We start from the raw sequence: 13,924 nt of genomic DNA on the forward strand, positions 1-13,924 counted from the left end.
ACCCTGATTCTAGCGATGTGTCACTTACTGGGCTGTTTGCTGTCATTTTGATAAAATCAATGTTTTCTCTGCTGCAGATCTAGCAGTTATGCAGAGCTCATGAATATGATGGGCTACCTGGCAGCAGGCCAAGTAGTCATCTAATGATAATCTACTGCTGATTAAACAGTGATTTTATCAAAACTACATTAAGCAGCCCAGTAAGTGAAACACCGCTGTAATCAGGATCTCTGCCCCTACATTATGCTGCTCTCAGGTTAGGTGGCAAAAACCTGGTGACATATTCCCTTTAAGGGTACAATTCCACAGGACTTGACCATTGCTGTATTTGCAGAGTACAAAAACCCCCAGTGAAATCCTCAATGGTAATACTGCTGCAGGTTTCATTGCAAATACTCTGCAGGTATCACACATGGCATTGCCTAATGTACATCTAGAGTATAAGATTACAGGCTGCGGATATCAAATGTGTAATGAGGTGAGTTATAGTACCTGTGCACATTGTGGCTTTCCGCTGTATGTCCATAGTATCTCCTCTGCGTTTTTGCCTCAGAATCCACATTGCCACTTGTGGGTTTTGTTGAGATTTTCTACATCACAAGATTCAAGACCACAGTCAGGTCTACACCAAGAGTTGACATGCTGTGGACTTAGAAAGCCACACAGCAGGTCCATTTGTGAACCGAAAATCTCTGCAACATGTAGAAGAGAATGTTAACATCACATTAACTTATCGGTTCTGTATTGCAGTGTTTTTTACCACATAGATCCAGCCAGAAAATCTGCATTATATACACCCGGTGTGCATTTACCTGTATGCCACAGATTTTCCATTCCAGTTAGTGAATGAATATCTTCTTTATCTTGTAGGATTAGGTATACCTGTCACATACAACTGTGGCCCCAACAAGTGACTGCTTGTGATGTCCGTCATCTACATGTATGTATGGACTCAGGAAGTGGTTAAAATGGAACCTGTCAGGTCTACCACGAGGAGTTCTGTTCTTAAAGCCCGTTTAACACGCTGCAATGTATCTTACAATGTGTCGGCGGGGTCACGTCGTAAGTGACGCAGATCCGGCATCGTAAGGTACATTGCAGTGTGTGACAGGTACGTGCGATTGCGATTGAACATTAAAACGTTCATTGCATACACATCATACCTTTCTCTAGAATTGCACGTCAGATTGTTCATCGTACCTGGGGTAGCACACATCGCAGTGTGTGACACCCCGGGAACCATGAACAGATCTTACCTACGTCCTGCGGCTCCCGGCCCACAATGCGGAAGTAAGGTGGTGGGCGGGATGTTTACGTCCCGCTCAGCTCCGCCCCTCCGCTTCTATTGGCCGGCTGCCGCGTGACGTCGATGTGACGCCGAACGTCCCTCCCACTCCAGGAAGTGGACGATCGCCGCCCACATCAAGGTCGTATGGATGGGTAAGTACGTGTGACGGGGGTTAATCGTTTGTGCGGCACGTTCAAAAAATTGAACGTGCCGCATATGCGATGGGGGCGGGTACGATCGCATACGATATCGCATGTGTAATTGCAATGTGTAAAGCAGGCTTAACTGTTTGGTCATCTAGTAGCACACATAAACAGATCTTTGGAAAAATAATTTCTTAGAACCGTTTATGAGATGGTAATAAGGCTGTGACTAGATGCAGGGGCATTCGTTCCCTGGCAAGTTGGCCCACTTAGCATGTTATCACGTGGGTATGATAACCTGCCTTACAATGCCCAGTGTCATGGCAGCGCGATGCAAAGCCGCATGTTCACACGGTTTTATACCTGTTAGCATTGAGCTTCTCTGATTTGGAGTGTGTGTCCTGGCTTCAGTGAGGCGTAGTGCGCATGACTGGAAATGCGGATGACTTCAGATCTTATGTAGTGAGCCTCTCTGGAGCTGGGACACATACACCCGGCCTCAGAGAATCCCACGGGCTCAGTCTGAAACAATATACTGTGTATACCTGGAAGAAGAGCCTTAGGCCAGTTGATCATTCACTGTACTGGAGGATTTACAGGAGCCTGCTTATTTTCATCTGTCTTATTTGTATGGTATTTTAGTAAAGCAGGTTGGTGCTCCTGCTACTGCACCAGCTGTCTCCGGCCCACCTACCTCACAACCTGCACCTGTGAAGACCGCCGCTCCGGCACCAAAAGCAGGAGAAGAGAAGAAAAAGAAAGAGAAGCCAGAGAAAAAAGGTACGGCCTGAGAAACCTATTCTCATAGCATCAAAATAGGGGCAATCTATCCAATCAGTGCAAGGTAAAAAGTGCAGGGATTTCCCATAGCTGCCAGTCAGATTGTACTTCTCCTGTGTCAGAGGAAGTGCACAGATTGGTCACATAATCTTTCCATGTTAGGTTTTCTTCTGCCTCCCTCCCATTTACGTCACTCTTTCCATACGTTTTTTTCCAGCTTGGTTTTCTCCACCGTCACCCCTCTCTAGTTTACATCCAGCCTCTCTCTTCCTAGTAACCAGTAATGCACTGTCAAATATGGGACAGCGGACCACTTCCACATGAATTTACTGGGGGGAAAATAACCCAAACGACTATATTTTGGGACATTGAAAACATATAATGTGGCAGTGTATTCTGCAAGGTGGCTACAACCCCATTCCTGTTATGTCCAAGAACTATGTGAATACTATGTGGCCTTGGGAGTGTTTTATGTCCAAAAGGCATTTCATTTACGCATATATGTGTGTGTGTACGTGTATATGTGTATATATAATATAAATAATCTATATCACATCACAGAAGTGAGTACACCCCTCACATGTTTGTCAGTATTTTAATGTGTGCATACACTGAAGTTATGACGCTTTGATACAATGTAAAGTAGTCAGTGTACAGCTTGTATAACAGTATAAATTTGATGTGCCCTCTAAAAAAAAACTCATCAATCAGCCATTAATGTCTAGACTGCTGGTAACATATGGGTGCACACCCCTAAATGAAACTGGACAGATTGTTCCCAAAGTGTCAATATTTTGTGTGGCCAGGATTATTTTCAAGCACTGCCTTAACTCTCTTGGACATGGAGGTCACTAGAGCTTCACAGGAGCTGCTGGATCCTCTTTCACTCCTCTATGCTGGCATCACAGAGCTGGTGGGTGTTACAGTCCTTGTGCTCCTCCATTTTCTGTTTGAGGAGGCCCCACAGATGCTCAGTAGTGTTTAGGTCTGGAGACATGCTTGGCCACTCCAGCACCTTTACCCTCAGTTTCTTCAGCAAGGTAGTGGTTGTCTTGGAGGCGTGTTTAGGGCCAGTGTTATATTGGAATACTGCACTGCTGCCCAGTTTTTGAATGAAGGCATCATGGTCTGCTTCAGCATGTCACAATACATGTTGGCATTCATGGTTCCCTCAATGAACTGTAGCTCTCCTCAGCCAGCAGCACTCATACAGCCCCAAACCATGACACTCCCACCACCATGTTTGACTATAAGCAAGACACACTTGTCTTTGTACTCCTCAACTGGTTGCTGCCACACACGCTCGACTCCATCTGAACCAAGTAAGTTTGTCTTGGTCTCATCAGATCTTAGGACATAGTTCCAGTAATCCAGGTCCTTAGTCTGCTTGTCTTTAGCAGACTGTTTGCAGACTTTCTTGCCCATCTTCTTTAGAAGAGACTTCCTTCTGGGATGACAGTTATGCAGACCAATTTGATGCAATGTGCGGCGCATGGTCTGAGCACTGACAGGCTGTGTATTGCGTTATTTAGAGGGCACACCAAACTTATACTGTTATACAAGCTGTACACTGACTACTTTACATTTTACCAAAGTATCATATCATCAGTGCTGTCCCATGAAAAGATATAATAGGATATTTACAAAAATGTGAGGGGTGTACTCACTTTTGTATATTTAACTTAGTATGGTGGAGTGTACATCTATACTTTATTATTTAGAGTTCTGACATTCTAGTAGAATGTCCCTATTTACTATCGGGGTATGGCTGTTATCTTAACTAGTCTTATACTGCCAAATCTGTGTAAATGAAGGCCCAAGAAGAGCGTAATTGCAATCTGCTTCATCTAAGACAAAATCTCTAAGAAAACATTTTGATTAATGACAGTTTCCTTTTGTTTCTATCTGGATTGAGATTAGTTTGTGGAATTTGCTTCCAAAGGAAGTATTGCTTTTCACTTAAAAATCAGACTTCTGATGCTGTGTGACAAGGTGACCTGAGGGCAGAGGTTCTTACGCAACCCTAACACATTGCTGCCAGGCATTCATTTATTTTATTTTTTTTTAGTTATTAAGATCATTACTGAATTAATTAAATATTTATAGGCTCTATGACAATAAAGTTGACAAAATACATTCCATCTTCATTCCTTATATTCGATTATTTTGTGCAATTAAAGGTTTTAATGATATTTTACCTATGCAATCCCTGCTTAATCTTCATTATAGGACAAACTCTGTGTCCGGTTTCAGACGTCCGTGTTTAATCCGGTACAAGTCACATGCATGGTTATGGTTATATGTGTGACAGGTACCGGAGAAAACACGGGTCTGTGAAATAAAAAGATTTTCCATATTTACCTGCTTTCTTCAGCTCTGCTGCCTCCCGCTCCTGACTGCCGCTCATTATATTCATTGATTATTTACCGCACTCGGGACCTGGACGCCGGAGCAGCGCTGTGGACAGCACCGCCGAGGACCGCATCGTGGGGACAGGTGAGTATTCTGCAAGCACAGTGACATCCAGGAGGTTATCGGAGTTCCCAATGAACTCTGAAGACACCCGCGCTACAGCTTCACGGGTTCATCAGAGTTAATTGGGAACAGTGAGGAGTCCCGGTTGCTGTCCCCGCAATGTTCCAGCTTCCAAGTTCTCACCACACACACACACACACACACACACACACACACACACTGAGCACACACTGAGCACACACTGAGCACACACAAATACATATGTATACAGACGCATAGCAGACACACATGGATACACCGAGCACACACACACTTGGCGCACATGCATGTATGCACTGAACACAGACACACACACACTCTGCTGTATACTCGCCCAGCGATGCTGTCCCTGAAGTCCCCCGTGATGCTCCTGCTTCCAGCTCCGCAGTGCAGTGAATATTCAGTGAGTATAATGAGCGGAGGTCAGGAGCGGGAGGCAGCAGAGCTGAAAACAGCATTGCTTGATACAGGTAAATATAGAAAAAAAGTTTTATTAAAAAGACCCGTGTTTTCTCCGGTACATGTCACAGTGATGTCACACAGATCACATCAGTGTGCAATCCGTGTGACACCGTGCTGCCGGAGAAAAAACGGACATGTCTACTTGTGTGTGTGCAGGGCCACGTGGGGTCACACGGTGCGTGTGACATCACGGACGTGTGAGTAACCGCATATAAAAACATGGGTACGTGTGGCATCCGTGTTAAAAATGGATGTGACACGTACCTGAAACACAGACGTCTGAAACCAGCCTGAAAGTCAATTAAGAATCATGTTTGGTGCCTGATCAAATCTTACACTCTGTTCTCAAGATATACAGTGTGTTGGCCAAATGTTTGTTGGGCAGACTTCAGTCCAAAAGAAAAACAGTTCACAAAAATCTTTTTTGCATTTATGTTAATAGTGATAGATTTATATAAATAGATATGCATCCATTACCATGATTTTTTTTTTTTCCAAGGAAACATTACACTTCCCCATACACCATAGAGCAAAATATGGCACTCACTTAAAGGGAACCTGTCAGGTACAATATGCACCCAGGACCACAAGCAGTTCTGGGTGCATATTCCTAATCCCTGCCTAATTCTCCTTGTATACACTAGCATAGATAAAGAGATCTTTAGAAAAAGTATTTCTAAAGATCCTATATAATATGCTAATGAGGCCAGGGACTCATTGCAAGGGCATTAGTTCCCTTGGCTACTCGTCCCTTTCGCATGGCCACGGGCGTGCTTACATGCTAACATGCTAATGAATGTGCAGTGTCAGAGACATGGTCGCTCTCACCTCTCTGCTGCCACAGCTGGTTTTCGGCTCAGTGCACGCAATCAGATTGTCCCCAGACTTGCGGTCATGCGCACTACATCAGTTTGAAACCATGATGCGTACACGCAGCTTCATAGTACGCAGGACTGGAATTCCGGGACTTCTCATCATTTGCATTGAGTTGAAAGCCAGTGTCTGGCCCGGTGGCAGCAACAGAGAGCAGTGACATCAACCATGTCTCTGATGTTCCACATTCATTAGCATGTTAGTACACCCACAGGGGCGTGCTAACATTGTAAGGGGGCCAACTAGCCAAGGGAAGTAATGCCCTTGCAACTAGTCCCTGGCCTCATTAGCATATTATAAGGAATCTTGAACCCCTTAACGACCGCCGATACGCCTTTTAACGGCGGTAATTAAGGGTACTTCTTCCGATCCGCCGCTTTTTTACGGCGGTCGGAAAAAAGGGTATAACACCCCTCAGAGTCCGAAAATCTCCGGGATTTCAGCGACCGGGGGTAGCTGAGACCCTGGAGATCATGATTTGGGCCAGTTTTTTCAGTTACCGCTCACGTGATCACCGGTATACACCGTATACCGATTATCACATTACAGTAAATGACAGCGCCGGTAAAAAATGATTTATCTCCCACCTGGCATGATCAAACATGCCAGATGGGAGATATATCTCCTCCCTGGTCCCCCGGTGTCTCCAATTTGCCCCCCCCAACTCTCTCCTGAAAATCCAACATGGCCGCGCGCCGGACACATTTACTCTTTTCCTCTGATTTCTGTCGCATGTGCCATGACACATGCGACAGAAAACTGCTCCCCAGGCCCTGCCAGGTCACCCCCTATACCCCCCCCCCCCCCCGATGTTTTTCAGTGACCCCCGTACGTGTCGCAGCTCTGATCCCCCACGGCCCCCTCCTCCTTCACAGTGCACGCTGGTCACATGTGCAGAGCAGCTGACCGCTCAGCTTCCTGTGTTCAGTGTGAGCTGTGGAGCTGCGCTGGCTGCACGGACTCTGCAGCTGTGACCCGGGGATGGTAGGTGCAGAATCTTTGTACCCACTCTCCTCAAATGGAGGGTCTGCACTCCTAGAAAATGGGGGATACGTTCCCTGAGCGCAAGCTTAGAATATGCAGGGGGTTGGGACGGTTATATATGTTTGACATCTATCCATTCATCTATTGTACCATTTTACGCTGTGTGGCCACAATCAGGGTTTGCAGCGTTTTCAGCGCAGAGTGTTTTACCTGCGTCCATAACGCTGCGTTGTGTAGTAGAAGCACAGTGGAAGGAGTTTTAGAAATCCCATGCCCACTGTGCTTCTTTTCTCCGCAGCATAAACCGACCTGTGGTGCAGCTTCCCGAGCCTCAGTATGTCAATTTATTCTTCGGAGACAAGAGTGTTCTCTGCAGGTAGAATAGAGCTAAAGTCCACAGCAGCCTGAACCCAAATCATGGGCATGGGCAGCTGCGTTCTCCCGTGGACAACACTCACATCTCTGCAGGAAGGCTGACACTGTGTACTAGATGCCGTGTCCATTGATTATGGCCACATAGCCTAACAGTGAGAATATTGTTGCTACAGCAACATTTTTGTGAAGTACCTGTGGATTCAAAATGCTTACTATACTCCTGAATAAAATTCTTTAGGGGTCCAGTTTCCAAAATGGGGTCACTTGTGGGGGGTTTCTGATGTATAGGTACCCAAGAGGCCCTGCTAATGTGACATGGTGCGAGCAATTTATTTCAACTTTTCCAAAATGCAAATGGTGCTCCTTCCATTCCAAGCCCTCCAATTTATCCAAACAGAGGTTTTTGGCCACATGTGGGGTATCCCTGCGCTCACAAGTAATTGGATAACACCCTGTGTGGTCCACGTTTTGTAGTTGCCTCTTGAAAAAGTGAGAAATGTGATGCTAAATCAACATTTTTGTGAAAAAAATGAAAATTTTCAATATGGCAACCTAAGCTTATCAAATTCTGTGAAGTATTCGTGGATTCAAAATGCTCAATATACACCTAGATAAAAGCCTTGAGGTGTCTTGTTTCCAGACTGGGGTTACTTGTGGGGGACCTCCACTGTTTAGGCACCTTAGGGGCTTTCCAAATGCGACATAGGGTCCGCTAATTATTCCAGCCAATTGTCTAGTCAAATGGCACTTTTTTCCTTCCGAGCCTTGCTGTGCACCCAAACAGTTGATTTCCACCACACATAAGGTATCGGCATACTCAAGAGAAATTGCACAATAAATTTTATGCTGATTTTTTTTTCTTTTCTTTTACTCTTGTTAAAAAAAAAAAAGCTATCTGTTTGAAGTATCAATTTTTGTGGTAAAAATGTATTTTTTTTTATTTTCACATCTCAACATTATAAACTTCTGTGAAGCACCTGGGGGTTCAGGGTACTCACCAAACATCTAGATAAATTCCTTGAGGGGTCTATTTTCTAGAATGGGGTCACTTGGGGGGGACCTCCACTGTTTAGGCACCTCAGGGGTTCTCTTAATGCAACATGGCGTCCGCTATTGATTCCAGCCAATTTTGCAGTCAAATGGCACTCCTTCCCTTCCGAGCCCTGTCGTGTGCCCAAACAGTTATTTCCACCACATATAAGATTTCACCAAACTCGGGAGAAATTGCACAATAAATTTCATGGTGATTTTTTTCCTGTTACCCTTGTGAAAAATAAAGCTACCTAGTTGAAGTAACAATTTAAAAATTTTTGGAATTACCTCTTGAAAAACTGAGAAAATTGATGCTAAAGCAACATTTTTAAGAAAAAAATGTCAAATTTTCAATATGACAACGTAACATTATCAAAATCTGTGAAGTACCTGTGGGTCCAAAATGCTCACTATACCCCTAGATAGAAGCCTTAAGAGGTCTAGTTTCCAAAATGGGGTCACTTGAGGGGGGTTTCTGCTGTTTAGGTACTTTAGGGAATCTGTAAATGCAACATGGTGCCCACAATCTGTTTCAGCCAAATTTGCTTTCCAAAATTCAAATATTGCTCCTTTCGTTCCGAGCCCTCCCATTTACCCAAACAAAGGTTTCTGACCACACGTGGGGTATCGGTACGCTCATAAGAAAGTGGATAACAAAGTGAGAGGTCCAATTTTTGGTGTTACCTCTTGAAAAAGTAAGAAAATTAGTGCTAAAGCAACATTTTTAGGTAAAATGTTAATTTTTATTTTTTTTCATTCCACACTACTTTAGTTCCTGTGAAGCACCTGAAGGGTTAATAAACTTCTTTGATGTGGTTTTGAGTACCTTGAGGGGTGCAGGTTTTAGAATGGTGTCACTTTTGGGTATTTTCTGTCACCCAGGTCTCTCAAAGTCACTTCAAATGTGATGTGGTCCCTAAAAAAAAATGGTTTTGTAAATTTTGTTGAAAAAATGGGAAATTGCTGATGAACTTTGAACCCTTCTAACTTCCTAACCCCAAAGTATTATTTTGTTTCAAAAATTGCGCTGATGTAAAGTAGACATGTGCGAAATGTAATTTATTAACTATTTTGTGTGACAGAACTCTCTGGTTTATGGGCATAAAAATTAAAAGTTTGAAAATTGCAGAATTTTAAATTTTTTTTGTAAAATTTCAGATTTTTTTTTCACAAATAAAATAAAAAAATATCATCCTAAATTTACCTCTAACATGAAGCCCAATATGTCAAGAAAAAACATTCTCAGAATCACCGGGATCCATTGAAGCGTTCCAGAGTTATAACCTTATAAAGTGACACTGGTCAAAATTGCAAAAAATGGCCTGGGCATTAAGTACAAAACTGGCTTCGTCCTTAAGGGGTTAAAAATACTTTTTGTAAAGATCTCTTTATCTATGCTACTATAGGCCGGGACGGTTAGGCAGGGGTTAGCAGCTCTGGGTGCATATTTCACCTGTCAGGTAACCTTTAAATGTGCAATGAAAGTTTTCTTGATAAGTCAGCATGTGGAACTAGAAAGCACCCACCAGTGTTTTGGTCTGTTCCAGGCATTGATCATCGCCTATGTGGTTGTTAGCAGATACTGGAGGTGACTGCCTGCCCTTGTATCTGCTATGATCCATAGCACATAGGAGGTGATCCAGGTCTGGAACAGACTGAAACATTGGCCATCCTTTCTATTTCCACATGGTGACTTATCAATAAAGTTTTAATTGCATGTTTAAGTGAGTGCTTTGATATTGTGCTCGATTGTTTGGAGGGATGACCCCTATTACAGAGCACAAATGACTTCTAGCTATGATTGCCAACCATAAACTTGACTGTTCTCCATACACATGAGGAGCTGGCTTGGCTGATAGCTCATATGTTTTCAACAGCGAGAGAGGAGAAAGCTGCTGCCAGATAATTCTGGCAGAGGCTTATCTCACAAGAAAAGAATATGGAAATTTCCAATACGTGACCCTTCTCTTCCCTAACATGTAGGGGGACAGTCAATCGGGCACCATACAAATCCGAAGGACGGCTGATCCCACTGAAATGAGTTTGGACCACTTTCATCTAACATGTATGGGGTCTTTCAGTGTAATCTATGACCCAGCAACAACACAATGTAGGGCAAAGTCTACACAACCTAGTTTATGACTGATGAGCGCTCCCTCCCATCTACTAATCATACTTGTGTTCCTCACTTTCATGTTCTCAGAGCAGCCCTCCATATTTACAGCAGTGAAAGCCCCCACATAACTTCAATAGTAATCACTGAGGTCCTCACCCCATTTTTTCAGCCCCCCCAAAACTCTATTCTGATATGGGTCACACCGTAGTCATCATGACTGCTACCCCCGCAGACCCTGCACCACATTTACTTACCGCCTCTTTCATGAGGTGCCCTCTGCTGGCAGAAGGATATATTATGAAGCTTCACGTTGTCTCCTGCATCGGGTTCTGTAATAGAAACTGGACGCGACAGCTGTGCATGTAACGGGTGGGGGCGAAGTGTAGTGGCCGGAGCTGATTTGTTGGCTGCCATAACCTTGTGCCTGGGATTTATACAACCTCCTGGACGCTGTGCTTAGTGGAAATCAATGTAATAGTGCTGATTTTTTTCCCAAATAAAACCACGGGCTGTTAGACTTGAGCCAGTATTTTCCCAGGTCAGCAGAATGTGGAGAGGGATCACTGGGCATGTGACGTCCGCTGGTGGCCACCACTGCTGTTAGTGTATATTGTTGTTATCCTCTTGGTATGCATTGGATATAATGGGCATATAATGCTTCTACAACAGAAAATAAAGCAAATCTCTATCACCAGAGGTCCTATACCGGCTATACTTGCAGACATTGCTATTCACTATCGGTTCTGCACACACAGCAGCACCGTCATATATAGAATATTATCGTGGAGGTCCAGGAACGCCGTAGTGCCTCAAGCTGGAGTGATGCACATTTTCATCAAGCTAATTCACACTTGGAAGACCTGATTTCCTCTGGAAAGAAAAGCACAATACCATCTGGAATACATATGTCATAATTATGAAATTGCTCTCATTGATTGTAATCCAATAAGCCAATTATGAAACTCGACTTGTTTTTAACGCCAGAAAGCTTTACTGACTGTTGTCTCCAAAAAAGGCGATCTGTGCCATTCCCCCCCCCCCCCCCCCCCGTGATCACAGCAGGGTATTTTCCATTCCACGCTGTTTAATTAAACGACACAACAAATGGCATAAACGAGAGGAAAAAAATCCGATTTTAGGGTGAGGTAAACTACGTCTTGAATCCAGACAAACTTTGTTACTTTCCCCAAAGGAAATCCTAATTACTGTCTTATCCACCTCCATTGCCAGGGACTTTCTACAAAGATTACATTTAAATTTTGAAATTGGGAAGAGGAGGAAAAAAATGTTCTTACCCGGTGTGAATCCTTGTTCCCTGCTTTATTTACTTCTGTGCACTGACTTTTCTCTTCTGTTATTTGTTGGGCACGTTGTTTTTTGGGATTTTTTTTTAAGTGGCATCATTTTGGCAAACCTATAACTTATCGAATAACTTTTCCTTAAGAGGTTGTTCACTCAGACAACCCCTTCTCAATTGCCATCATTCCCCCAAGTAAAATAATAGCAACTATACTCCTCTCTGGTGAGGACGCTGTGCCAGGGAACTGGCTATCCTGAGGCTCACATGACATTATATGACAAAATCCCAGCAGCCAATCAGCTGCTGGGGTTTCCAATCCTTCTGAAGCAACTGACATCTGTAGGCAGTCGCGGCTGCATTATCACTTCCTCTGGATGTCTGATTTGCCCGAAGAAGGGGAGAGTGAAGCTGGTTCTCATTGGCTACAATGATCTTGTGTCATAAAGTCACATGATCCCCAGAAGAACCAGTGCCAACATTGCTGAAATGGTGCATATACCGAAGGTGAGTATAGCTGCTATTATTTTACTTGGGGGCAACATAGCGATTTAGAATGTGTTGTCCCAATGGACCATAACTTTAAAGGGGTATTCCCATCTCCAAGATGCTATAACAATATGCAGTAGGTGTAATTAGAAATATACTAAGTTCTCCTGATATAGCCATGTCTCTTACCTCATGTGCAGGGCATTGCAACTTGGATATACATGGTTATGGGATATATTTTACTAGTTGTTTTGGTACATTTTTCACAAAAATATAGAATCTTATGTATTCACTGGCAGCCACAAGTAAGCCAATCTGCTTTAATTACCTCCTTTAGTTTCCCCTTGTTGCTTTGCAATTGATGTTGACATTGCCCTGTGTCGGCCAGCTGATTGGTACGGGTAATATTTCAAAAGCATCATAAAACCACCAGTCCCTTTTAAATTAATGCATCAATTGAGCAATGATCCAGTGGTGATGACTGAGAATCACAAGTGCAATATGCTTCTACCTAAGTATCATTACAGTACAACAGCTACTAGTTTTATGCTGCTTAGTTAATGCTTATACTTTATTGTTGATTTTTATGTGGACATCCTTGTAGGCGGTAATCATAATTTTGGTCTTCTCAATGTTCAAATAAAGTCCAACCTCCTCACTTTCTTCTTTCAATTCAAGATCCGTATCTTCAGGTCATTAGTACTCTCTTAGGCTATGTGCGCACGTTGCGTAAATTCATGCAGTTACGCTGCGCTTTGCAGCGCAGCGTAACTGCATGCGTCCTGCGTCCCCTGCACAGTCTATGGAGATTGTGCAGGGGCCGTGCGCACCAGGGCTGTGGAGTCGGAGTCGTGGAGTCGGAGTCGGAGCTCATTTTGGTGGAGTCGGAGTCGGAGTCGGTATAAAATGCACCGACTCCGACTCTTAAAATATATAATAAATTGGGGACAGGAGTGCAATGCAGAATGTGCTGAATATTTTACTAAATAATAACATTTAGTATAATGCTTATATTTAAGTGAAAAATTTATTGTAGTACAATGTGAACATCAGACATTTAATTGTTTTTATGATACAATAATCAAGATATTTGGATAGAACATAAAATATTTATTGGATACAACTTTAGAACACAAAAAACGAATAAATTGTAAATATGTAATATATATATATATATATATATATATATATATATACACAGTGTATATACACACACAAGATATATATGTAATCTACTGTATATTACATAGTGTATTACATATTTACAATTTATTACAGTTTTTTGTGTTCTAAAGTTGTATTCCAATAAATATATTTTATGTTCTATCCAAATATCTTGATTATCGTATCATAAAAATTATTAAATGTCTGATGTTCACATACACATATTCATGTACTACAATAAATTTTTCACCTAACTAAGCAATATATGTAGGAGTCGGAGTCGGAGCCGGAGCCGGAGTCGGAGTCGGAGTCGGTGCAAGAGAATTTGAGGAGTCGAAGGTTTGGCTTACCGACTCCACAGCCCTGGTGCGCACGTGGCGTCTCAGAGCGCAGCGCTTCGGCTACTG

The 13,924-nt window shown here is 43.1% G+C and overlaps 1 protein-coding gene across 4 annotated transcripts in view; it reads left to right on the top strand.

Annotated features, from left to right (window-relative positions):
- Positions 1-13,924, top strand: part of AIMP1 (aminoacyl tRNA synthetase complex interacting multifunctional protein 1) — a 136,250-nt gene that overhangs the window by 72,514 nt on the left and 49,812 nt on the right. For all 4 annotated transcript variants that reach the window (XM_075350488.1, XM_075350466.1, XM_075350497.1 and 1 more), the window contains one exon: positions 2,074-2,211. In XM_075350488.1, coding sequence (XP_075206603.1) covers positions 2,074-2,211 — 138 coding nt within the window. The remainder of the gene's footprint in view (positions 1-2,073; positions 2,212-13,924) is intronic.

Source organism: Anomaloglossus baeobatrachus, chromosome 1 (genome assembly GCF_048569485.1).
Source record: "Anomaloglossus baeobatrachus isolate aAnoBae1 chromosome 1, aAnoBae1.hap1, whole genome shotgun sequence".
NCBI classification, from domain to species: domain Eukaryota; kingdom Metazoa; phylum Chordata; class Amphibia; order Anura; family Aromobatidae; genus Anomaloglossus; species Anomaloglossus baeobatrachus.